Below are 26015 nucleotides of genomic sequence, written 5' to 3'. Positions count from 1 at the left end.
CCTCTACATTTCTTAGAGCCTCCAGAGTGATTTTCAAAACATGTAACAGTATTCTTTTCCTTAACTTTTCCCAAGGACTTCCCGTTTCAAACTTCTCATAGGTCTCATCTTTTTTTTTTTTTTTTTTTGAGATGGAGTTTCACTCTTGTCACCCAGGCTGGAGTGCGATGGCGCAATCTTGGATCACTGCAACCATCTCTTATCACTCTCCCTTGCTAACGATTGTCCAGCCAAAGCTTGTTGTATCTCAGGTTGTTTGCATCTGCAGGTTTCTCTGCCTTGCTCTTCCACAAGATCTCGCTGGCTGCTTCTTACCACTCATATCTCAGCTTTAATGTCATGTCCTCAGTAAGAATTCCCTCTGTCCACTCACCCACAACTATCTGTTTAAGCATAGTAATTAACATGTGCCAGAATTACTGCAGGTGCTTTTATCTACCACCTTATTACTCATATGGTGGCAACACCTGGGAACTTAATAGGAATGCAGAATTGTAGGCCCACACCAAATCTATTGAATCAGAATATGCATTTCAGCAAGTTCCCTAGGTGATTTCTATAGACGTTAAATTTAAGAAGCACTGGTCTAACATGTGAGGCTGATATTTCTTTTTCTGCTAGTGATTAATAATAATTAATAATTCAATTGACAAAGAGTCTTAACTAACCATGCCATATATATAGAATTCTATGAAATGCTCACTGGTTTGAACATAAAGTTATTTTTATGCTCACTTGCAGAAATCTTTGCCAAATACACACATCAATACTTTTCCTTTTGAATGTATATTGGGGAACATAATTAGATGTATTCACTGCTCAGGATTGTATCATTTAAGCAAGTTAAGAACTTTTAGTTTTCTCTATAATATGAAATCTAAGATCTTAAAATGGACACTTTTATTTATAGTATTTCATTATGATTTTAGCAGATAACATACATTCTTAAGAAATATGCATTACACAGTCATCATAACTGTTTAAATTCCTAGTTCATGTTGTTGTTAATGAACAAAATTCAGCAAGACATTAAAGAAAGGACCAATCTGCCTAAGATAAATTGGAAGTGAAGTCTTTTAATACAAAATATTGCAACTTTAAATAAACTCATAAAACCATGAAGTGCAATAAATGCTTTTTATTGTATGCTCATTTCAATGAGTAACATTTAGAAATAATAATCCCACATAACAGTAGCGATCTTATTTTACAGCGTGTACATCATTTACAGCCACATAACACACAATTTTAGTAGATATTCCAAATTTAATATTCTGAAGTTAAGAAAGATAAAAAATTTATTCTCAAGGAACTGATTCTTATCTGGTGCAAAAACAGAAAGGTGAACATTATTTGAAACACAAAGCCACAATATAGCATGAAGTAAAATTACATTTTAATTATGGTAAACAGCTGAATGTAAACATGAAGCAACTAAAACTTAAAAGTACATATCATATGCATTACATTTATGAACAGGATTTTCATAAAATTTCCCTAAACCAGTTTTTAATATTAAGTGCCATTTTGATTTGCAGCATGCTAACACAAAGCGTTGTTAAAGGGATGCATATTTTAAGTTTATACACTGTAAACTAAATATCCACCTCCAAACTCTATTGGCAGCATATTGCTCTGTTTAAATACTGCATAAACACTGCCTCGTATTGAAAATGCATGTTAATAATATGGTATATAGATTTTAAAAATCAATTTCAATAATGGCATAAAATTGCACCTTTAAACATTAGAGCAAGTAAGACTAGAACAATCATACTTGCTAAGACTGTCCTAAAAAAACTCTAGACATTATAATATTTAAGAAAACTGTGTTCTCTCAATTTAATCTTTAGATCTTTAAGAAATATAGTGCTGATTTTGTTTGCAACGCTAATGTTGCATCCAGTTTCGAAAGCCACATTTGACTCAAATATACTTTTGTCATATATGCCATACTGAACAACAATCAACTTGAACATCAGAAAAAAAGGGAACTTTAATCTTTATAGACTTCACCTTAGACCTCAGCACAGAATGCTATATTTTAAGTATCCTATCCTGTGATAAAATATTAACAGCTCTGAATTTTTTAATAGTACTGAATTAATCTAACCTGCTTTCCAGTTAGTTTTCTTTTAATGAATACACAAAACTTTTGTTGTTTCTGGAATTTAATTTCCAGGTACAATATAAAAGGCTCAATGACTAAGTGACTGATGAATGACCACATTTTGTCTCCCCGCCCCATTTCTAAAATTGCATAAAAGTGGGTTTGCTTGCTATAGCAAAGCATCGCTAAACTCAATTATGTATTCTCTTTTCAGAAACATTTGTATCTAACATAATCAGCCAAATAAAGTATTTGTCTTTGCTTTTCCCCTCTGTAGTTTAAGTATGCATATAATACTATTACATAGATACTTAAGAAGTTTTTCTGCGACCACTATAGTGCTTCTTAAATTCTTTAAGTAATTTTCAAAGGGCTATGGGATCCCCCATGAATTCAAATATTTTAAGATCTTTAATACAAAGAATGTAAAGTCATGGTTTAGTATCAAGCTTTGAAACCTGGTGAGACAGTTAGTGAGAGTTTTCTCCCAAGTAGCATATCATATCTCCTAAATAGCTTCTTTCTTTATATTGATCTTATTACATAAGAGCCTCTTTGTGGTGCCTCATAATATGTTGATTTTTTTCTGATGGTCTTCGGAATCCCTTCTTGCAGAATTCACACCTGTGTGGATAGTCTTTTGTATGTATCGATATCACATGTCGTTTAAAGCCAGATGCATCTGTAGTGCTATATTCACAATACTCACATTGGTAAATCTTCCTTCCAGTATGGGTCTTCATATGTTTTTTGAGCTCATTTTGTTGTCTGAATCCTCTCTTGCACCTTTTACATTTCAATGGCTGATCTTTAGTATGAACTGAAAGGATATGGCCACTAAGAATAAATGGATCGGATGTTTTAAAGTCACAGTGCCTACACTGATGAATCTTCCTACCCTTATGGATATCACTATGCTTTTTGAGCTCAGAAGGACGATGAAAACCTTTATCACAGACCTCACATTTGTGAGGAAAATCCTTAGTATGAACAGATATGATGTGCCGCTTAAGGTCACTTGAATTGGTGCTCTTATGGTCACAATGAGGACACTGGTGTGTCTTATGTCCTTGAAACAAATCCAGATGACGTTGAAGCTCCCTCTCATCACCAAATGCTTGGGGACAATGCTCACATTTATATGGCAAATTGTTACCATGTTTAGACTTAATGTGAGTTTTCAGATTTGATTGATCTGCACACCTGAAAATGCAATACTGACACTGATATGGCTTCTCACCAGTATGGGTTCTCATATGTTTCTTGAGTTCAGAAGGATGTCGAAAACCCTTCCCACACTCAACACAAACATGAGGAAAATTCTTGCTGTGAACGGCCAACAAATGTCTGTTTAACAGTCCTTGTTCTGCAGTTTCATAGTCACAGTATTTGCACTTGTGCATCTTCGGCTCCTTGTCTCTTAAAATAAGTTTATTGGAACTCAGTGGACTAGCCTCTCTGTATCTTCGTGTGTATTCTGTAAATTCATGGGTTTTGTCGACTTTGTTTATAAGCTTATGGCTTTCTAAGTGGTTATGGAAACTCACTTTCTTGTTAGTTGTAAAGTCACAATCTGTACACTGATATTTTTTCCTCATTAAATGATCAGGATGATTCTTCATGTGTCTTTTTAAGAATCCCCTGGATTTAAACTTTTTTGTGCAAATATGGCAAGGGTACACTGTGAGGGGCTGTCCATCAGGACCTATTATAACAGCTAGATAAAGAAAAGAGAAAGTTGTGACATTTGGTCAGACTGTTTTAAAGGATTTTATAACAAAAGTGCCAAAACTAGTTGGCATTCACTATGTGAAAACTATACTAGTTGAATAAAATTCTGTAATATAACAAATACATAATAAAAGCAATTTATGCAAAGTAGCTCACTAAAATGTAATGAGCAGCACTCTACTATGAACCACTCACATGTCAAAATGCAGTATCATATATATTTTGAATACCAAAAACAGGTACCCTTTATTGTTAAACCAACATGAAAATTCTCTGTAAAAGTATCTTTGGAATAAAGAGCAAACAACCATAGTTTTATTAAGTACCAGTCACACAATATGAAAAACAAAAACCAATTATCTATAACATACACAAACAGGAACGTGGAGAGTAGAACTGCCGTGTAAACCACAGATATTTTTCTTTGGTGACAAAAAAATACTTCCACATCTCAAATAATTATAATATTCATAAAGCAAAGTATTTACCTGTTTGCCACTGCCTGGTTTCTCCCCTTCTCCTCTTCTTGGCTTTTTGTTTAAGTACTTTATTTGTATTAATGCTGTCACAAATTTGAAGGTACTGTGCTGCTGTACTACTTCTGCTTTCTAATGCTGAGTCCAAAGTATTTCCTGGAAAAAAATTGAAACATTATTAAATTACATACATTTATACTTTTTTGGTTCTGTTGGATGAGTTACTATAGATGACATGACACCAAGTTACCACTGTGGTAGTAAATTTCACAAAGTATATCCATCTTATGATTCTGTTTCTCTCTCTCACTCTTGCTCTCTCTCACTCACAAGTAAAGACATATATGTGTAAATACTTTGAATAAGATATCATGTGAAATTAACTTTAAAATATCTCAGTCTGATCATCAATTAAATTTAAAATATCTCAATTTTATCAGGAATAAACTGATAAGATGAATGTAACATAAGAAACTGGATTTGGGCTGGGCATGACGGCCCACACCTGTAATCCCAGCACTTTGGGAGGCTGAAGCAGGAGGATTGCTTGAGGTCAGGAATTTCAGTCCACCCTAGGCAACATAATAAGATCCTGTCTCTACAAAAAAACAAATTAGCCAGGCATGGTGGCATGCACCTGTAGTCCCAGCTACTTAGGAGCCTGAGATGGGAGGACTGCTTGAGCCCAGGAGTTCAAGGTTGCAGTGAGCTATGATTGTGCTACAGGACACCAGCCTGGGTAACAGAGCAAGACCCTGTGTCTTAAAAAAAAAAAAAAAAAAAAAAAAAAAAAAAAAAAAAAGAAGAAACTGAATTTGAAACAAAATCTTGGCATCAGACCAACTTTTTTTTTTTTTTAACCAATGAAGGCTGATGAAATTAATTGAAAAAGAAATGTAGATATATTAGTGAACCATTATAGTTATGGTGACTATGTGTAATGCATAAAAAACAAAACAGATCTCTTGTAGATATGCTTCAGAATAATGTACTTGATATAAAGAGTACTACATATTAATATTGATTTTAGGGGTTAACATATGGTAGGCAATTTATTGCAATTTAAGTACTTAATAAAATCCTAGTTCTCAAAAATCCGTTGTGGTTTTATGCAATTTAGCTAAAAAATGTAGACCTACAAAACTGTCAGGTTAACTTATATGCTGTGATCTATACTTCTCATCAATTTCTCGAAATCAACACTTAAGTTTAGAGAGTCAAACACTCCCCAAGGGTAGAAACAGAACAATGACACGTTATCATAAGAAAGTATCTCCTTGCTTAAGAAAACTTAACAAGAAGATCAACTAGAGAATAACACTATATAGAGTCTATTAAAACTAAAACAAAATTAAGCTGACACATGGGTTTTATATAACAGTTATATATAAATGCACTGGTTGCCATAGAAATTAAGAAAACAGTTCTGCCCCGAAAAGAACACTAACAAGGGGTTGATATCATGAATAATTGTTACTTTTCTGTCCAAATAATTTCTATTTTATTTTTTCCATAGCAACCTGTTATGGTCCATGTGGTAAACTGCCTGATGCTTGAAGTTTGAGGGAAATCTAAATTGAACTGCATTTACAGATTAACACACATTATGTCCACATATAAATTAATTCCTCAAAGAGGCAAACTCCTATTTAACTAACTAGATTAGGTATGACTAAGCAAGTAAGAGTCCAACAAATGTGTCTGTAGACACAAACTTGTTACTTACCAAGCAGTATATAAAGTCAGACCTTTAACTCACATCTCATATACAATGCTCTCTCACCTGATGCTTGACAATCTTCATATCTTCGGGAGACTCTTCTTTCATCTCCTTAAAAAAAAAAAAAGACTAATTAAAAACTGATATGCTAATTACAATGACTACTAGTGGATCACATCTTAATCTACAGAATCTTACTTTGCCCACCATTCCTTGGGTTAAAAAAAAATTGTTGCGTTCTTCCACTCCCATAGGTTAGATAATGTCACATACTGAAAATAAGGGCTGCTGTCAGCATCCTTGGAATTGTCAACATCTAGAACAATTTTACTTTTTAAATGAAAACTGGGTAGATATTTCTGCAGTGTACCCCCAACTTTGAAGATGCTCAATAAATGACTGCTGAATGAATGAACCTTTGGAAGAACCAAGTTTAGATAAATTAATGCATTTGAACATCAAAATTTTTCAAAGTAAAAAGTATACCTGGACCATCTTGTACATTACATAGGAATGAAATAAAATAAGACTGAAAGGGAAAAAATAAGTTGATAAATTTACCTTTCATTATATACTTTCTAAAAGAGCATACCTGGGTTTCTGTTTCTTTTTCAAAACCCCAAAACCTTATCATCTGTAGAGTTAATAAATGAAATAAGTTTTTCCAAAAGAGGAAGGATCGATTTTCAAAGGATATTCCTATTTTAGAAAAATAAAATTTTTTATGGCACTCACTTATACAGGTAGGATTTAAAATAGATCATACTGAAAAACATAATGCATTAAGCAAGATTCATTTTAAATAGTACAAGGTGTGTGGTAGGAAAATCATCTAAAGTAACTAGAGATGAATCAGTCCACAGTGTAAAACATTTTATTATATTAGCCAATTCATGGTGGCGTTCACACAGCTTATTTAATGGCCTATAGGCTGAGTAAATACATGTTATGTACTTATCAGGTGAAAAAATGCCAGTATCCTACCATATGCCGCAGCCCAGACAACAGGGACAACTGTTTTATTAACATCAGAGTCCTCAAGCTGAATCTCAGGGAGAGAAGTTCCTTCCTCTTCCCCTACAATGACTTCCATGTAAACTTCATCTGCTATTTCAGCGCAACCTAAATTTTAGAAATAATTGCTTGTTTATAACCCCAAATATTTAATAAATGGGTAAAAATTCCAAACAATGTAAATCTTTCAACTTTCAAATTTCAGTTTGGTTAATTTAAAAATTTATAAATTTAATTTCAATTTATATTAGGCACTTTTGGAGGCTAGTGCCACTAGGAGACAATCATTTACCAAAATTCTTATTCTCCTCTTAGAACCAAGTCCTATGGAAATGGCTTTTAAAAATTTTATAAAAACATGTGCGCTTGAAATATATGGAATGATCATACATTCTACCAGGCATTATACATTTATTTGCCTGACAGTCTTCTGGGACTCAGAAAATATTTCTCATAGAAATAATACTAGAAAGTGGTCCATACTATCTCATATACTATATTATAAATGAAATGCAGTACTATACATGTAATAAAAAAATCATCAAAAATACTAATTGAAAAAAATTTAAAATTTAAATTAAAATTATATATGTATATAATGCTAGTGATCAAGAATATGTGGACACTCTTCAATAGGCCAGATTTTAAGAGATTCTACTGAGGAGAGAAAGCATTAATGAGTTTCATTTAACAAAACAATATTGCGGTAAGAAAAAAAATATTTAAACCTAGAGAGCCACAATATACTTTATATAAAATAATCTGTTTACATTTAACCTGTTAAATAGAAAATTATCTTGAATTTTTGCTTTTCCTTTGATTCACATACTGGGATCCTGGATGACTACAGAAGAAATGTGGGGGAAAACATGGGAAAAAAGTATCGCTCTTCTCCCAAGTTTGTCTTCTCTCTATTAACCAAAAACAGACACTGGTCTAAGTTTCCCACATTCCCACAGAATTCTGGTATAAGTTAAGTTAAACCTCAATCTCTCATCTCCTACTGTGCCCCTTTCCTTACCAATGAATAAAAAAATAAAGAATTTAGAGACCAAATAGAAATTATTTGATTAAACTATTTTCCTATCCATCAGAATCTTCTCCATTCATTTGTTCTGGTATTTTCAGTTGTAATATATTACTCATGTTTGGGGGTGGAATTCAGCACCCTATGACTTCTAGGGAAGGAAACTTGGAGTAGGTATCAGAGTGCAGCACAGGTAAAGCCCAATATTGTCAAGTTAATGCAGTGAAATGGAGGCTCTTACCCTTCTAGGGCAAGGCAACATTGTGTTTTTCTCAGCATAGTAAGAAGACAGGAATAGCCTTAGGAAAGGGCTGCATTCCTATACTGAGGTGAGGAGAAAGTAGGCAGAGAGTAAAATGTCTTTATAAGGAAACATGCAGTATGTCAGGAAAGGAAACCTGAGGAGGTTTGATCGTCCTGTGGTACTTAGTCCCACAAAACCTTAAGCAGCAACTGCTTGGAGACCATCAACAGCATAAGAAATCAAACTCCTGGCAGCTTGGCTTGGAAGCATACTTACATAAGATAACCCCTTAGTGACAGGAGAACAAACCATCAGCCCTTCCATTGCTAAATCCAGAGAGAAGCCAACAGTGCCCACTGCCATGTGGAAAGAACACTGGCAGTGGACTTAGATAACCATTAAAATCCTGCCCTTCACACTTAATATTGGAATGATCTTGGATAAACTGTTTTCCCTGAATCTTTTTTTTCCTTCCATAAGACAGAGAAAATACCACCTATCTCATATCTGAGTGGTAAGAATTAAATGAGATAACATCTTGCAACATATTCAGTAACGCACAGAAAGTAGGTACTCAATAATTACATATTCATGAGCTTCACTGATGTCAGGAGCTGTATGTTGCTCATCTCTGTATTTCTAGTATAGTATATTAAGATATATTATCTAACGTTTGGTGATTTGAACAATACATGTACAAATGAATGGTCAAAAGGACCCTTCTCTTTTAAATTATTTACAGCAAAGGGTCAAAGGGTCAGGCTTATTTTATTGAACTTTGTTCCTATACAGTGCTTGTATCTCTGAGATTTTTTTTTAAAGAATGCATGATGGCTACTGATAAGTCACTACAGTGCCCTTATTTTCTTACTGATATCATCTTCTTCTTGAGAAGAATCTTTAACTGCCATGTAAACCATCTTCTCCCGCTGCATTCGGCTCTGGTCAAGCACTCCAGCTACTGAATGTCCACTGGTGTATTCACTCTCTGTGACAATTTCTGTTCCACCTTAAAAATTAAAACACATATTAAAATAGAGAAGTATCATGGAATAATCACCTATATTAATAAGGAGAGTATATAGAAATATTTCCCTTTAGAAAAAAATAAATTCCAAAATAAATTTCAAAGTGCCAAGAACATTTTCCTATAAATTATACTTTAAATTTTCAGCTATCACTGAGAAATGACAATTGTTCATCCTTACATCAAACTTATACGCCAAGCAGTATATAAGTCTTTTATATGTATTTACCCATTTAACCCTCACAACAGCCTTACTAGGTAGCTGTTATTATTATGGGCATTTTATGGATGAGGAAACAGACAGAAGGGGGTTAAGTAACTTATCAAAGGTCACTTAGCTAAGTGGCAGGACCTATTTAAAACCCAAGCAGCCTGCCTCTAGAATCCATGCTCGTAAAAACTCATTATAGTTTCTTAATCTAAACCAAATCCTCTCCAATCATTTGTTTTTGATATTTTCTGCTGTAATATTCTACTCATGTTTGAAAGAATCGAAGAATGACATATTCTGCATTCCTGCTTTACATTCATATACAATTTTTAAAAGTAGATTATTCCCAAAGAAACATATAATAAAAAACTATGCTTTGAGAATGTTTTTAAACTAGTCCTCAGAAAACAGAATAAATTATAACTCCTATTAGAGCAATAAATTAAAATTAGTATATGTACCTATTTCAACATCATCTTCAGCCTCTGCTTTAAATATATACACTTTTATTACTTCTGAACCAAACCCATCTTCTTTAACATCTTCTTGTGAACCATCACTGCCAATTTTTAATGGTGTATTCCCCATATGCTCTAATTTCTCTCCAACATCATCCACTATAAAATATAAACAAAATTAATTCAGTCAAAAAGTACCATTGACAAAAAACAAAAGAAGAAAAATTACCACTGACATTTACTGGGTGTTAAGCTGAAAGTGTAACGTGAAATAATGTTAACCACCTACCTATTGTATTCACTTAATAACCTATTATGAAGCCATTAAAAGTGTTATGGTTCATGAATAATAGACATTGGGGACTTCAAAAAGGCGGGGGGAGGGGAGATTGTGAGGGTTGAAAATTTATCTATTGGGTACAATGTTCACTATTCAGGTGATAGGTACACTAGAAGCCCAAACCCCACCACTACACAATATTACATCCATGTAATAAACCTGTACATGTGCAACATAAATCTATAACAATAAAATTATTTTTAAAAATTAAAAAAGTGTTAAGGTTCATGAGAAACAGTATATATGATCAGTTATATTACATAATCACCATTATATAAAAATCTATTTATAGATTTCAATTAATAGATACAAAATACTTAACCATATAGCTTTAATTAAAATGGCTTCATATTTCATCACTTTCAACATTTTCAGGTAAATCCTAACACCAAATTTAATAACAGAAAAATTAAGAACATAAAACATATATTACTCATAAAATGAGTTCACATAAACAACAGTTCCCAAATTAAATAGTGGTTGTTTCTAAAACAAATTAGCATACAAGATCTAGGATTGAAAAAAAAACACAAAGAACACCTAAATGACTATAAAAAGGGCTTTTCATAAATCATGGAAATAAAATCTTAGTAAATACTCTAATTTCTGCAGGGTCAATGGAAGACAACTTCAAGTCATAAATTTTGTATATATCTAGATTTTGCAATGTATGCTTTACTTCAAAATTATATGTAAGGGAAATAAATGGGTATTTCCCCCTCTTTTGCCTTATTAAAAGTAAATCATATATAAAGATAAGGCAACAGTATTTGGGCCTATTTCTTACATTTTAAATATACTTAAAATTTTTGATTCTCCACTATATAGTCTTTTAGGATAACACTTAAGTTTACATGAATATTATGCATGAACTATGCAATGAATAGATTAATAAACTCTGTCTTCTGACCATAAATAATATTCAAACAATATATTCCTCCTAAATATTATATGCCTATAATTTTTTATTTTAATGCTGTTCCTATAAAAACACAAATGTAATCTAAATTGAAAATCTACTCCTCATTATATATATCACAGTACTAAATATGAAACATCAAATTGTGAAGCCCCTACATACATCTAACAATTGTAGAACCATTAAAAACAGAATAAAGTGGCATTAAAAAGCTATTAATTCAGCACTCCTAAAAACAATTTCAGCAAGGTCTAAATGGGTCAAAGTCTAGATTTTCCTTACTTCAGTTTCAAACTTGATACATACAACTTCAAAAATATTCCTTAGGCCTTTCAACATAGTGGAAAACAACACATATCAAAATTTATCTTTACATTGCAGAGTTACTTTAACTTTGTGATTAAATATAAATGATTCTAACCTATTTACAAATTTTAATAGCTTATTGTCTATGAAAGAAAACATCCAAATGATCAAAATAAAGACTACATATTTTCATTCCATCACAGCTCCTAATTATATTACTAAACTTTTGGCAACATTTTTGACAATGGGACAAATTAAAATTAAAAAAAATGATTAAGTATTTGATATCACCGGCTTAACAGCTTCTCTTATAAAATAATGTTGAATAAAAATGACATTATAGAAAAAATTATCATTAAGTTTTCAGAAAAAAACTATATTCTCATTCGTTAATTAAAAACAGAATATTAAAAAAACTTCAAAAAGTGTCCAAAATACAAACTTTTAGGCTGAAATAACTTATGGTAGATTAATAAAATAATAAAAATACTCTCATTTTATAAATTCTGCTTTATTATACATGAATAGTTTAAAGTGATCGCAGTTCCTTCTGGGATAAGCTGAGTTAAAACTATTATTCACAAAATTAAAGTTCATGAAATGAAAGTCACATTTTTTTCACCACTTCTCAATAGTTTTGTACCATAATTTTAGCATTAAGTATGAAATTACTAATACTATTCTCTCTGATTCCATTTCTACCTTTTCTTAAGGTTCATACTTTTAAGTTTAATGCATTCATTAATTTTTACTTAGATTCCTCAGAATGAGAAATTTTGAAATGTACTAACTGAACTTATTCTATATTTTAAGTTCACAGAAGATGATAAAATTATTAAAGATGTTGGCATGCAGTTTTAAGAGGTAAACTATCAACTTGAACAAGATTTATTCTATATTCTTTGTTATGGAAAGTACGAAATTAACAAAGACTTAATAGGCAATCAACTGACTTTAGAAATAAATCCCCAAAGGCTCTTCTTAATGCAGATAATACTCAAAGAACTTTAAATTCAAGCTTAACTTTTTTGCTTGTTGTAAGGTATGCAATATTCAAGTCCAATAGTGTTATTTCTCAATCCAGCAATAAGTGAGTAATAAAATACCCACCACAGAATTCTTCTGGTATTAAATATAATATAAGAAAGTGAAGTGCATTGTTTGCCAACACTGCAAAGTTTGGTAACATTCAATATTTTTTTATGGCCCACTCGCACAATTTAATTAAAATTTCATTTTAGTAAAATGTACAATATAACATTCCTTTTTAAAAGTTAGGTAGGCTTTTTATTTTACCTGTTGTATGTTAGTTACATCTACCAAAATTATATGGTGAGTATGGTAAAAAACAAAACAAAACAAAACAAAAAACTATACAGTATACTGATATACCACAGCAATGGGATTAGGCAATATACAAAGGATCTGTATTTCACAATAGTGAAAAAGCAAACAAGACAGTTACCTTTATATTTCAGAGGTATGCCACTCCCAGGTATATACCTAAGAAAACTAAAAATATGTACCTACACAAAAACTTGTACACAAATGTTCATGGAGCATTATTCATAATAGCCAAAAAGTGGAAACAACCTAAATGTCCATTAACTGATGGATGAATGGATAAACAAAACGTGATAATACCCATATAATGGAACGTTATTAGTAATACTGAATGAAGTACAGTTGACCCTTGAATAACATAGGTTTGAATTGTGCAGATCCACTTATCCATGAATTTTCTTCTGCTCTGCTACCTCTGAGACACCAACCCTTCTTCCTCTCCCTCCACAGCCTACTCAATGTGAAGACAATAAGGATGAGGACCTTTATGATGACACACTTCCACTTAATGAATAGTAAATATATTTTCTTTTCCTTATGATTTTAACATTTTCTTTCCTCCAACTTACTTTATTGTAAAAATACAGTATATAATACATATAACATACAAAACTGCTATTGGTAAGGCTTCTGGTCAACGGTAGGCTGTTAGTAGGTATGTTTTTGGTAAGCTGAAAGTTACATATGGCTTTTCAACTGTGTGTATGTCGGCGGGGGGGTGGGGTTCAGCACCCCTAACCCCTGCATTGTTCAAGAGTCAAATGTACTGATATATGTGATGACATGAATGACCCTTGAAAACATTATGTGAAGTAAAAAAAGCCAGACATAAAATGCCACATATTGCATAACTCCATTTATATGAAATGTCCAGGATAGGCAAATCTATAGAGGCATGGTTGCCTCACAGTGGATGGAGAGTGGGGTAACAGCTAAGGGGTATAGGGTTTCTTTTTGTGGTGATGAAAAAGTTCTAAAATTCATTGTGGTGATGGTTGTACAACTCTGTGAATATACAAAAAACCACTTATTTGCACACTTCAAATGGGTAAATAAAATGATGTGTAAATTATATCTCAAAAAAACCATTATAGTTTCTAAAATTATAAAGGCGTTAACTTTTTTTACCCCTGAAATTAGGGAGGTTTTAATGAGATCTCCCATCATGATGTTAACAAGATATTTTGCTTCATACAAAATTATGTTCCTTAAGCAAAAATCCTCAAGAAAATACCAGTAAACTAAATTCAACAGCACATCAAAAACTTAAAACACCATGATCAACTAGGTTTCATTCCAAGGATGAAAGGTTGGTTCAACATATGCAAATCAACAAATGTGATTCACCACATAAACAGAATTAAAAGCAAAAACCATGTGATTATTGCAATAGATATGGGAAAAGCTTTTGATAAAATCAAAATGTATTAGCCCTTCATGATAAAAACTCTCAAGAAACTACGCATCAAAGGAACGTATCTCAAAATAATAACAGCCATTTATGACAAAACCACAGCCAATATCAAACTGAATGAGCAAAAACCGGAAGCATTCTTCTTGAGAACTGGAATAAGACAAGGATGCCTACTCTCATCACTCCTCTTCAGCATAGTATTGGAAATCCTAACCAGAGCAATCAGGCAAGAGAAAGAAATAAAAGACACCCAAACAGTAAAATAAGTCAAACTATCTCTCTTTGCTGATAATATGATTCTATACTTAGAAAACCCTAACGACTCTGCCAAAAGGCTATTAGAAGTGATAAACAATTTTATCAAGGTTTCAGGATACAAAATCAATGTACAAAAATCTGTAGCGTTTCTACACACCAACATCATCCAAGCTGAGAGCCATATCAAGAATGCAATTACATGTACAATAGCCTAAAAAAATACCGAGGAATATATTTAACCAAGTAGGTGAAAAACCTCTACCAGGAGTACTATAAAACACTAATAAATGAAATCATAGATGACACAAACAAAGGAAAAACATACCATGCTCAAGAATTGGAAGAATCAATATCATTAAAATGGACATACCACCCAAAGCAATCTACAGATTCAATGCTATTCCTATCAAACTACTAACGTCATTTTCACAGAACTGGAAAAAACTACACTAAAATTCATATGGAAGCAAGAAAGAAATAGCCAAAATAACCCTAAGCAAAAAGAACAAAGCCAGAGGCATCAATTACGCAACTTGAAACTACACTACAAGGCTACAGTGACATAAACAGCATGTTACTAGTACAAAAACAAACACATAGACCAAAGGAACAGAAAAGAGAACCCAGAAACAAAGCCACATAACTACAACCATCTAATCTTTGGCAAAATCAACAAGAGTAAGCAATGGGAAAGGACTCCCTATGCAATAAATGGTGCTGGGATAGCCGGGAAGCCATATCCAGAAAAATGAAACTGGACCCCTACGTTTTACCATACAAAATTGAGCCAAGACGGATCAAAGATTTAAAGATAAATCCTCTAGCCATAAGAATCCTAGAAGAAAACCTAGTAAACACTATTCTGGACATTGGCCTTGAGAAAGAATTTATGACTAAGTCCCTAAAACCAATTGCAACAAAAGCAAAAGTTGACAAGTGGGAACTAATTAAACTAAAGAGCTTCTGCACAGCAAAAGAAACTATCAACGGAGTAAACAGACATCCTACAGAATAGGAGAAAAATATCCACAAACTATGCAACTGACAAAGGTCTAATACCCAGAATCTACAAAGAACTTAAACAAATCAGCAAACAGAAAACAAGTAACTCCAATAAATATGGGGAAAAGGCAGGAACAGGCACTTCCCAAAAGAAAACATACAAGTGGTCAACAAACATAGGGAAAAATGCTCCACATCACTAATCATCAGAGAAATGCAAATGAAAACCACAATGAGACATCACCTCACACCAGTGAGAATGACCATTATTATTATTATTATTATTATTATTATGCCTGTTCATACTGACAAAGCTATTTTTTAAAATGTTTTTATTTCACTAGCTTTTTGGGGAATAGGTGGTGTTTGGTTACATGAATAAGTTATTTAGTGGTGATTTATGAGATTTTAGTGCACCCATAACCCAAGCAGCGTACACTGTACCCAATGTTTACTCTTTTATCCTTCACCACCCCCAACCCTTTCTCCCAAGTCCCCAAAGTCTAATGTATCATTCTTATGCTTTGCATCCTCATAGCTCCTCATTGCTCCCATATATGAGAGAGAACATATGATACTTGGTTTTCTGTTCCTGAGTTACTTCACTTATAACAGTCTCCAATTCCATCTAGTTTGCTGCAAATGCCATTATTTCATTCCTTTTTATGGCTGAGTAGTGTTCCATAGTGTATATATACCACATTTTCTTTATTCACTCGTTGATTGATGGGCATTTGGGCTGGTTCCATATTTTTTTTGCAATTGCAAATTGTGCTGCTATAAACATGCATGTGAAAGTATCTTTTTTGTATAATGACTTATTTTCCTCTGGGTAGATGCCTAGTAGTGGGATTGCTGTATCAAACAGTAGATCTACTTTTAGTTCCTTAAGCGATCTCCACACTGTTTTCCATAATGGTTGTACTAGTTTACATTCCCACCAACAGTGTAAAAATGTTCCCTTTTCACTGCATCCATGCCAACATCTACTATTTTTTTTTTTATTATGGCCAGAATGGCCATTACTAAAATGTCAAAAAATATATATATATATTGGTAAGGCTGTGGAGAAAAGGGGACACTTAAACACTGTTGGTGGGATGTAAATTAGTTCAGCCACTGTGGAAAGCAGTTTAGAAATTTATCAGAGAACTTAAAACAGAACTACCATTCAACTCAGCAATGCCATTCTGGGTATATATCCAAAGGAAAACAAATAATTCTACCATGAAGACACATGCACTTGTGTGTTCATCACAGCATTATTTACAATAGCAAAGACAGGGAATCAACCATGGTGCCCATCAACAGTGGACTGGATAAAGGAAACATGGTATATATACACCACAGAATACTACGCAGCAATAAGAAAAGAAGAAATCACATCCTTTGTAGTAATATGGATGCTGCTGTGGGCCATTATTCTAAGCAAATTAATGCAAGAATGGAAAATCAAATACTGCATGTTCTCACTTATAAGTGGGGTCTAAACATGGGGTCCTCATGGACATAAAGATGGCAACAACAGACATTGGGGATCCCTAGAGGTGGGAGGGAGGGGGTGGGGCGAGGACTGAAAAACTGTTGGGTACTATGCTCAGTACCTGGGAGATGGGATCATTCATACCCATACAAATCTAAAATAAAAGTTGAAACCAAGCAAACGAAAAAAAATAAAATTATATTCCTCAAAGGAGTCCTTATATTTGATACATGAGGTAGTTATCAAAATAATTATTCTAACTTAGAATATTCCAGAAACTTTTTAAAAAATCTTTTGCAGGATTAAATCATAGAAGATAACACAAGGTATGACTATTCACAATACATGACATCTAAATTTTGGACTACTTTAATATCAAACAGTTTAAATTAATGAATACTCTTTCAAAGACATACTGAATTTATTTTAGTATAGACTACCAACTTTTGCCACATCATTTTATACGATAACCGTAACTATAAGTCTTTTAAAAAATGCCACATTAAGATGTAAATATGGAGTTGCTTTAGTAATCTATATCTATTTAAAAATAGGTAACAATATTTGCAGTCTTTTAGTGACTTACATCATTCTCTTAAAAACAATGTAAAAATTCACCTTCAAAAGTGTTTATATAAGAAAAAAGTTAACATGCTAAACTTCAGAATTAAATTTATAAATTAAAGAAATCTAGTTTACTTTCAGCTTTAAATTCTCTGACACACATATACATACAATCACTTTATACACACATAACACACACACTCTACCTGGCTATTAACTTCCCAGTCAACCATTTTTGTATTTTAAAAATAAAAGAATAAAAATCTTCCCTGGAAAAGTAAAAAAAAAAAATGTCTAATCTTTACTACTTGTAGCATGATCCCTTCAAATTTAATAACTAATATACCTACTTCTTTAAGCTCCATCAATAACTTATCAAGATATTTTCTATTTTTGTTGCTGCTCTCATAAACCCATCATTTAAAATGAGAACAAAATATTTCTATCTTCCCGCTTCAGATAGAATGTTTTAAGAATCTTGCAAAGCAGTCTAAAATAAGCATGTTAAATAGTTTTGCATAAAATATACACGCACATATTTAGGCAAATGCAATATAAACACAGGGAGAACTGTAGGACATTATCTGAGTTTATGATTTACTTTTCAAGTATTTAATTTAAAAATCAATACAACATTTCTTAACATTATGCTTAAGTTCCTAAGAAAAACTTAATTGACAATTCCAGTGCCTGTCATATAAAAAAAAAAAGCAGTGGCTACATAAGAAAGTTCCCATGTTAAAATATATATATTTGTCATTAAAATTTTGTATCAATGTTCTTGTTGTTGCCAAATCTATACTTCAATTTTAAGATACTAATATACTGCATTTTTTTACTTCATTTCAGGTATGAATTTTCATTGAGTAAATTAAAAACATGAGTAAACTCAAAAGAGCATCTTAATGACACCACTTCAAAAAATTATTTTTCAAAAAGATTCCCCCATAACTTTTATTATCCCTCATCCCAGAAAACTTTTCCATATTACATAAATCAGTCTCCTGAGTAATTATGGGCTTTATGTTTCACTTACAAGATATCATTAAGTAGTCTTCAGAAGTGCTCTTGACATCATCATCATCATCATCCTCGGTTTTTATAGTAACTGTAGAACCAGGAACACCTCCAGCTGCTTGAATCACAGTTTCTGTATCTGAATTAGTTACAAGAACCTCCTCTGATACCATTGTGGGAGAGTCGACTCCTGAAACACAATCTTGGACCACATGTTCTAGGTGTCCATTAGGACCAGTAACAAGGTCAGCCACGAAAACCTGCTCTGGTACCCTAACGGTTTCTGTAATTAGTTCAGAAGTCAAGATGTGATCACCATCATCTTCCTCTAAATCCTCTTCAATGGCAACATCAGCTTCAAGTACCGCTTCAGGAACAATCACACCTTCTGTTACTACATCAGTCTCTGTGATGATGTCAGGTCCATGGACAACTTCAGCTGCAAGGCCATGATCAAGAGTTATCCCATCATCTGTGACAACATCAGAAACTAATACAGCTTCAGGAACTGAAACAACGATATGGTCTCCATCGATATGTGCAGTACCAGCCATTCCAGCCACTATAATACAAACAATTATCCAAAAAAGGTAAAGTTATTTTATTAATTTAGAGTACCGTATTTAATAAATCAAATGCTATAAATATTTCTGAAATATTAAGTAATCTTGGCCAAATAAATCATTTTTTAAAAATCACTGACAATTTAACTGCAATTAAAACCACCAACAAGTAGGAATTGGGTTAGAGTTGGGTGAAAACAATGTTAGTAAAATCTACATGAAGACCTTAAAATAATATACTTTATTTTCAAGTAAAACATAAAAGCCATAATGAGATATCACTATACCCCAATTAAAACAGTTAACATAAAAAACAGTGATACCACCACAGGCTGGTGAGGATGTGGAGAAACTGGATTTCTCGACTGTTACTGGTGCAAACGTAAAATAGTAGCAGCCACTCTAGAAAATAGTTTGGCGATTTCTTACGAAACTAAATATGCACTTACTATACAATCCAAACATTGCAATCTCGGGCATTTTTCCCCAGAAAAATGAAAATATATGTTTATACCAAAAACTGTACAGAAATATTCCTAACAGCTCACTGTAGCTATTACTCATAGTAGCAAAAAATTAAACACAACCCAAGTGTCCTTTAGCAGGTTAATGGCTGGTTCCACCAACTCTGGCACATCCCTACTATGGAATACTACTCAGCAATAAAAATGAACACACTATTGATAAATTCAACAACCTGAATTTCCTCCAGAAAATTTTGCTGAGGGAAAAAAAGACAATCACCAAAGGTTACAATACTGTATAATGTATAAATGGAATAATTTATATAATCTCAAAACAATAAAACTGGAGAGATGGAGAACAGATTATTGGTTGCCAAGGGTGTGTGTGTGTGTGTGTGTGTGTTTGTGTGTGTGTGTCTGTGAACACACAGGGATAGCATATATATAGTGATAGAACAGCTCTGCATCTTCATTGTGGTGGTATTTACACAAATCTATATGTGGGATAAAACTGCATAGACTGTATACACTCACACACACACACACACACAAATGTATGTTAAAAATGGTGAAAACTGAATTAGGTCTGTAGTCTAGTTAACAGTAATGAGTGAATGTTAATTTCCTGGTTTTTGTATTGTACTTACAGTTATGTAAGATGCCACCATTACAGGAAGGTAAGTAAAGGGTACACGGAGTCTATGTACTCCTTTCCTCTATTGCTTGTGAGTCTACAATTATTTCAAAAAATTAAAATAAAAAGGCACAAAAACATAAAAGAATACTAATATGTTAAGTAGGTTAATAAAATGTTTTACTATAAAATGTGTATTATAAACATGAAAGTGTCTGAACTTCTTTAACTTACAAGAATTACTATATCCAAAATTGGAAGGCATCTTTCAACACCTGATTTAGGGAGAAAAACTCTCTACTCATCTTAGACTAAGATTTGGTTTGATAATAGTAAATCTGTAGGAACAAAGCTTTAACATTTTTCTTGAGCAGCATGGTAAACACCAACTCCTACCTGCCCTGTAAATATTGTACGAGTGTAAAATCCCTTCACGAGGAATTCTGCTAAGTTCTGCTCCCTGAGGTGGTACAAACACAAATTAAGAGGGTTTGTACATCTGGTTATAATAAATTATCTACAATAAATCATCCAGTACAAAACCTTTTGATCATTTTCTATAAAGTAGTACCTGAAAGAGTGTTATTTGTCATATAGTGTTCATTATTTTTAATCAATTCATTATGGAAGTTAGTTACCAAGTTAGGATGGAGACCAGTGGACACCATCAATACCCTAACACATCAAAGAACAAGGTGAAAAGGGAAAGCTGTGCTTTCAACAGAGTTTTGGGGATACTTTCCTTTCAACCCTTTTAAATCCTTCTCACCATTCTCAAACTTTCACCTAAACCACTAAATTACCCCAAAAGGACACAGCCACAATCCTGGAAGTCTGGTACACGAAGAGAGTATGTATAAAACAAGTATTTTTAATTCAGTTGTCACTCCACTGGGCATTTCAGAGATGGGGATGAGGTGGGGGTTCAAATTTAGCATTTAATCAGACTGGAAATGTGGTTTATTAGTAAGGAAAAAATTAAAATATTAATCCTGTAAAATTAACTATACTGGAATTCTATATATCTAAACAATAAAATTACTAATTCACAAAAATCTTCTCACAAACCAAAGATTTAAAATATGGGAAATTCCATTTATTTTAAAACACTGCTGAAGATTAGTCTGGTTCCTGAAAGTAGATCATAGGGAAGGAAAGAAGGGTAGAATAATGCTAGTGCTGACCTGGGTTCAGATCAACCTGGTTGGGTGGATTCTAAGAAGATAGACTGAAGGAGCAGTGCTAGTTCACCCAGCCTCTAGCAGGAACTTACAAGTCAAAACAGATCAGATCTAAAAAAGTAAATAAATAAATCCAAATATGTTTTTTTTATCCTGAACCAAATGCTCTCAAGGATCCTAGAACAAGAACTGATCAGTCCCTCACAGGGTACCAGCAGATTACTTAAACCAAGATCCAAGATATCTCTAATTAAATTTTGCTTGTTCCTCTTATCAGTTCATCTGTTACATTCCACTGACTTTCTAAACAAAGTCACTTAGCTATAGATTAGCTATATTTATTGTGTACTGACTATCCAACAAGCAAGCTACTAATACAAGTATCATCTCATTTAATCCTCAGAACTATATAAGGTGACTGCAAGTATCCTCATTTCAAATAACGAGGAACTATGGTTTACAGATGTTATATAAGGTTTCCACAAGGTCCTAGCTGGAAACTGAACTCATTGTTCGACTCCAGGCTGCCTGTTTTCTACTTGCCTGGGAAGAGGTTAGAGTATATTTACCCTAAATACTATTTTTTTAAAGAGATGGGTAAGATTAAGTGAAGCACAGCTAGAGGAATAGCTTGAGATAAAGAGTAAAATGGCCTATCACGTGGTCACTCATTTAAATTTTAAATCATTTATTAAACAGCATTAAATTGCATTAATAATTTATCTTACTAGCTTAGAAAATTATAAACAATAAGAAAAAAATCATTTAAAAAGTATAAAATTAAATACTCAGGCAACAGTAAGAAACATGTCCTGATTTCAAGTATTTCCCATTTTATTAAAGTTATTTCATTTAAATATGAATACTTGGAACATCACCAGAATGACAGCATAAAATCTGTTACATGTCAGGTCTGTCTTGGGCCACTATCTAAGGGTATTTTGCTATTTATATCCCAAAACAACACAGGCTTTTTGCAGCATTAAAATCTTAAACAACTATTAAATTCAATCTCACACTTCAAGAACAGCTATTATACTGAGACACCAGCAAGGTTATTGAACAAAGTTGTAAATTTCTAAGTCTCATACATTCTTCAAAATAAATTGGTCCAATGAATTCTGCATTAAATTAATGTTTTGGATTTTCTGTATTGTACCATCCAAGAACCTTACAGAATTTGAAGATCTTATGCCACAGTGTTCTTATTTGGTTAGCTCTGTGTATGTTAAACTCTAAGTTTCACAAATATCAATAATTTATGGGGTTGCAAATATCTAAGTTTTGATGCTAACAGAATTTAAAGAGAATGTATCTAATTTCTAATGAAATTTTAGAATTTAGAAATTTTAACAAGGAGGTAAAATAAGCATGGGGGGGGCTGCTTTCAGAAGAAATCTAAGTTATCAGGGCTAAAATTTCCAAAAGTCCCCCAATAAAGGTCTTTTTAGGTTTAGGTCTGTTTGACAGCCTTTGCATTTCACAAAATATCATACAAAAAATGAAAATGCCTATAAATGAAATTGTGCTTGGAACTGCATATCAAAAATAGAGTGAGAGTTACTGCCTTTTAAGAGTTCAGAATTTACCAAGGACAAATGGCAACTTAACATATTTTAGGGCAACATTATCCCTAAGCACAAATGAGTGAGCATTACCCATATTAGTTATTCTTTATCTAATAGCAAATTCAGAAAAATAGTCTCCCCAAAATGCAAAGTAATTTAATTCCCATTGATTTATATACCTTAAGAGAGCACAAAAATAAGAATGCATCATTTGAAAAAACCACTAACTCAAAATACTACCAGACAGCTAAATCATAAACAGGTATATAACAACAACAACAACAACAAAAAGTGCCTTTAAACTTTTTTCTGATATAAATCGGTTTACTCTATTAAATTCATTTTAGAGAGGGCTTTAAATGATAATATGAAAATACCAATTAAAAATTAGAAGCAGTTTGCAAACCTTTCAATTTTATTATTTCTAAAAAGGGAGGGGATAGTGAATAAAAATCTTACTTTCTACATATTTATGCGGTTATAACTGTGTATAGGTATATGTGTGTATATATATTCTCCTCAATTCAAATGAAAAAAAAAATTCCAAGAGGCTGTGCTATTTATTTTGTGGTTTCAGGTATGCCTTGGCATACTGTCACACACCTCCAAAGGCACTCATACTCCAATCTAAGATGCAAAGTTTATTTTGTCAAACACAAAATATTTCTAGTGGATTAAAAATATTTCAAGAACCCAAATATCTATCAACTGATAAACCAAATGTGGTGTACTCATACAATAGAATATCATTGGCAGTGAAAACGAATGAAGTATATGCTGATACATGCTATAACATGGATGACACTTAAAAACATGCTAAGTGAAAGAAGCCAGACACAACGACCATTTATTATATGATTCCACTTATATAAAATGTTCAGAATAATTAAATCCATAGACAGAAAGATTAGTGGCTGCCTAGGGCTGGTGGGGAGAGACAGAATGGGGAATGACTGCTAATGGGTATGAGGTGTCTTTTTTTAGGATAAGAAAATGTTCTAAAACTAGGTACTAGTGATGGGTATACAATTTTGTGAATACGCTAAAAACCAATGAGTTGTATACTTTATAAAATGGGTGAGTGGAATGGTATGTGAACTATATCTGAATAAAAAGAAAAGAAGAAAAAACACGTATGTTAAATATTTCAATATGCATATTCTAGTCCCCTAACAACTAAAAGAAAAAAAAGTAGTAGATGTAATAAAGGAGTAATTAATCCTAAAGACAATGAGGATAAACAATGGAAAGGAAGGTTAAGAGGAACATTATGTAAATATTCACCAGTACCTATCAGATATTTTTTTCATCTTTTGAAAGGAATCACACTTTAGTAGCTAATAGGCAACCTCTTCAGGAATGAAGTGAGTTTTGGCACTTTATCAAATGGTATAGGAGAGGTAATACTTTGTATTAAATGGAGAAACTACTATATTACTTCCATTTTAAAAAATATCTTATTTTAAAAGGTAAAAAAGTAAAGTTGACATTTCAACCAAAATTTATTTACCATATTGAAATTCCAGTGTTCCATTATTCTAAAAACTATCAACTCTCCACTAAAGAATTCATGGGAACATCTTTAATCTCTTATTCTCTGGCCCTATTATCCTTCCTCTAGAATTTATTGATGAGTTTTTTTCACCCAAAGTCATTTCTAAGTCATCCGTAGTCAACACAATTCACTTAGCTTTCACAAGAATATATCCACGATTTCTTTATATTTCGTCAATTAACTCACATCCAATCTTGGACTACTCAACTTTATTCATCAGAAAGAAATGTCAAAGAAATCTATAACTGGAGAGGACCTTAAATGTTATCTAGTGCAATCATTATAAAAGGGAATTCAGTAATTTATCCAAGTTTACACAGCTAGTTAACAGCACTGCCATGACTAGAATACAGCTTTACTGACTTCTGTTACTGTGGGATTTACTACAGGGGACCAAATGATACATTCAATCATATTATCAAGGAACAGTAGTAGCATTTTCTTAACTTAGCAAAGTATCACAGTTCTATTCCCTCATCACTAATTTCATCTTCAACAATTCTGTATTACCTCGTTTCCTGTTCTTTTATCACAGTTCACCATTTGTCTTTTCTGCTTTCACTCCAATCTTATCTTCAACTCTTCTGATCTCATCCCTGCCTTTTATACTTCAAATAGCTCTATCTCCTCTGTAATTCAGACTATCCCTGCCCAAATTCAGTTTGTTTGTTGAATGTCAATGGGGTCTTGGCATCTTCATCAAAATGACTACTGTTAAGAGGCTACTTACAAACAAACCTGGCCACAAGAGTAAGGAGTCTTTTCTTTTTCTTTTTTTTTTGAGACAGTCTCATTCTGTCACCAGGCTGAAGTGCAGTGGCACCATCTCAGCTCAGCTCACTGCAACCTCCGCCTCCCGGGCTCAAACAATCCTCCTGCCTCAGCCTCCTGAGTAGCTGGGACTACAGGCGCGCTCCACCACGCTCGGCTAATTATTTGTACTTTTAGTAGAGACGGGGTTTCACCATGCTGGCCAGAATGATCTCGATCTCTTGACCTCGTGATCCGCCCGCCTCGGCCTCCCAAAGTGCTGGGATTACAGGCGTGAGCCACCAAGCCCGGCCTCTTTTTTTTTTTTTTTTTTTTTTAAAAAAAAAAGAAATAAAAATGTATTCTAATGGTAACAACTTTTTGGGGAAATAGCATCACAACATAATTAATCACCTAGTACATGATTTTGCATATCCCTATATAAGCATCTTATTTTTTTAGTTGATGTAAGCACTTTTTTTTCCAACTTTATTAACAATGCAACTTAAAATGTATTTTAGAAAGCCAGTTTAACATTTCCTTCACGTGAGAGCTGATATATACTATCAGAACAGAATGTGATATAATCATGCAGTTATTTATGTAAATTGAGTTTTTCATTTCCAGTAACATAT

General features: G+C 32.9%; 1 protein-coding gene across 12 annotated transcripts in view; it reads right to left on the bottom strand.

Annotated features, from left to right (window-relative positions):
• Window positions 1–1123: 1123 nt before the first annotated feature.
• The window catches only part of ZNF711 (zinc finger protein 711), a 28759-nt gene continuing 3867 nt past the window's right edge, over window positions 1124–26015 (bottom strand). For 4 of the 12 annotated variants that reach the window (XM_015443875.3, XM_005594059.4, XM_015443876.3 and 1 more), the window contains 7 exons: window positions 18685–19227; window positions 10022–10177; window positions 9194–9331; window positions 7022–7159; window positions 6101–6148; window positions 4330–4473; window positions 1124–3827 (listed from right to left, as the gene is read on the bottom strand). In XM_015443875.3, coding sequence (XP_015299361.1) covers window positions 2650–3827; window positions 4330–4473; window positions 6101–6148; window positions 7022–7159; window positions 9194–9331; window positions 10022–10177; window positions 18685–19227 — 2345 coding nt within the window. In that variant the 3' untranslated portion in view covers window positions 1124–2649. Of the gene's footprint in view, window positions 3828–4329; window positions 4474–6100; window positions 6149–7021; window positions 7160–9193; window positions 9332–10021; window positions 10178–18684; window positions 19228–20339; window positions 20424–26015 lie in introns of all 12 variants that reach the window. The other 8 variants (XM_045383581.2, XM_005594061.4, XM_045383582.2 and 5 more) reach the window with 3 other exon arrangements.

Source organism: Macaca fascicularis, chromosome X (genome assembly GCF_037993035.2).
Source record: "Macaca fascicularis isolate 582-1 chromosome X, T2T-MFA8v1.1".
In the NCBI taxonomy this organism is placed as follows: domain Eukaryota; kingdom Metazoa; phylum Chordata; class Mammalia; order Primates; family Cercopithecidae; genus Macaca; species Macaca fascicularis.
This window is presented reverse-complemented; position numbering and strand designations above follow the sequence as displayed.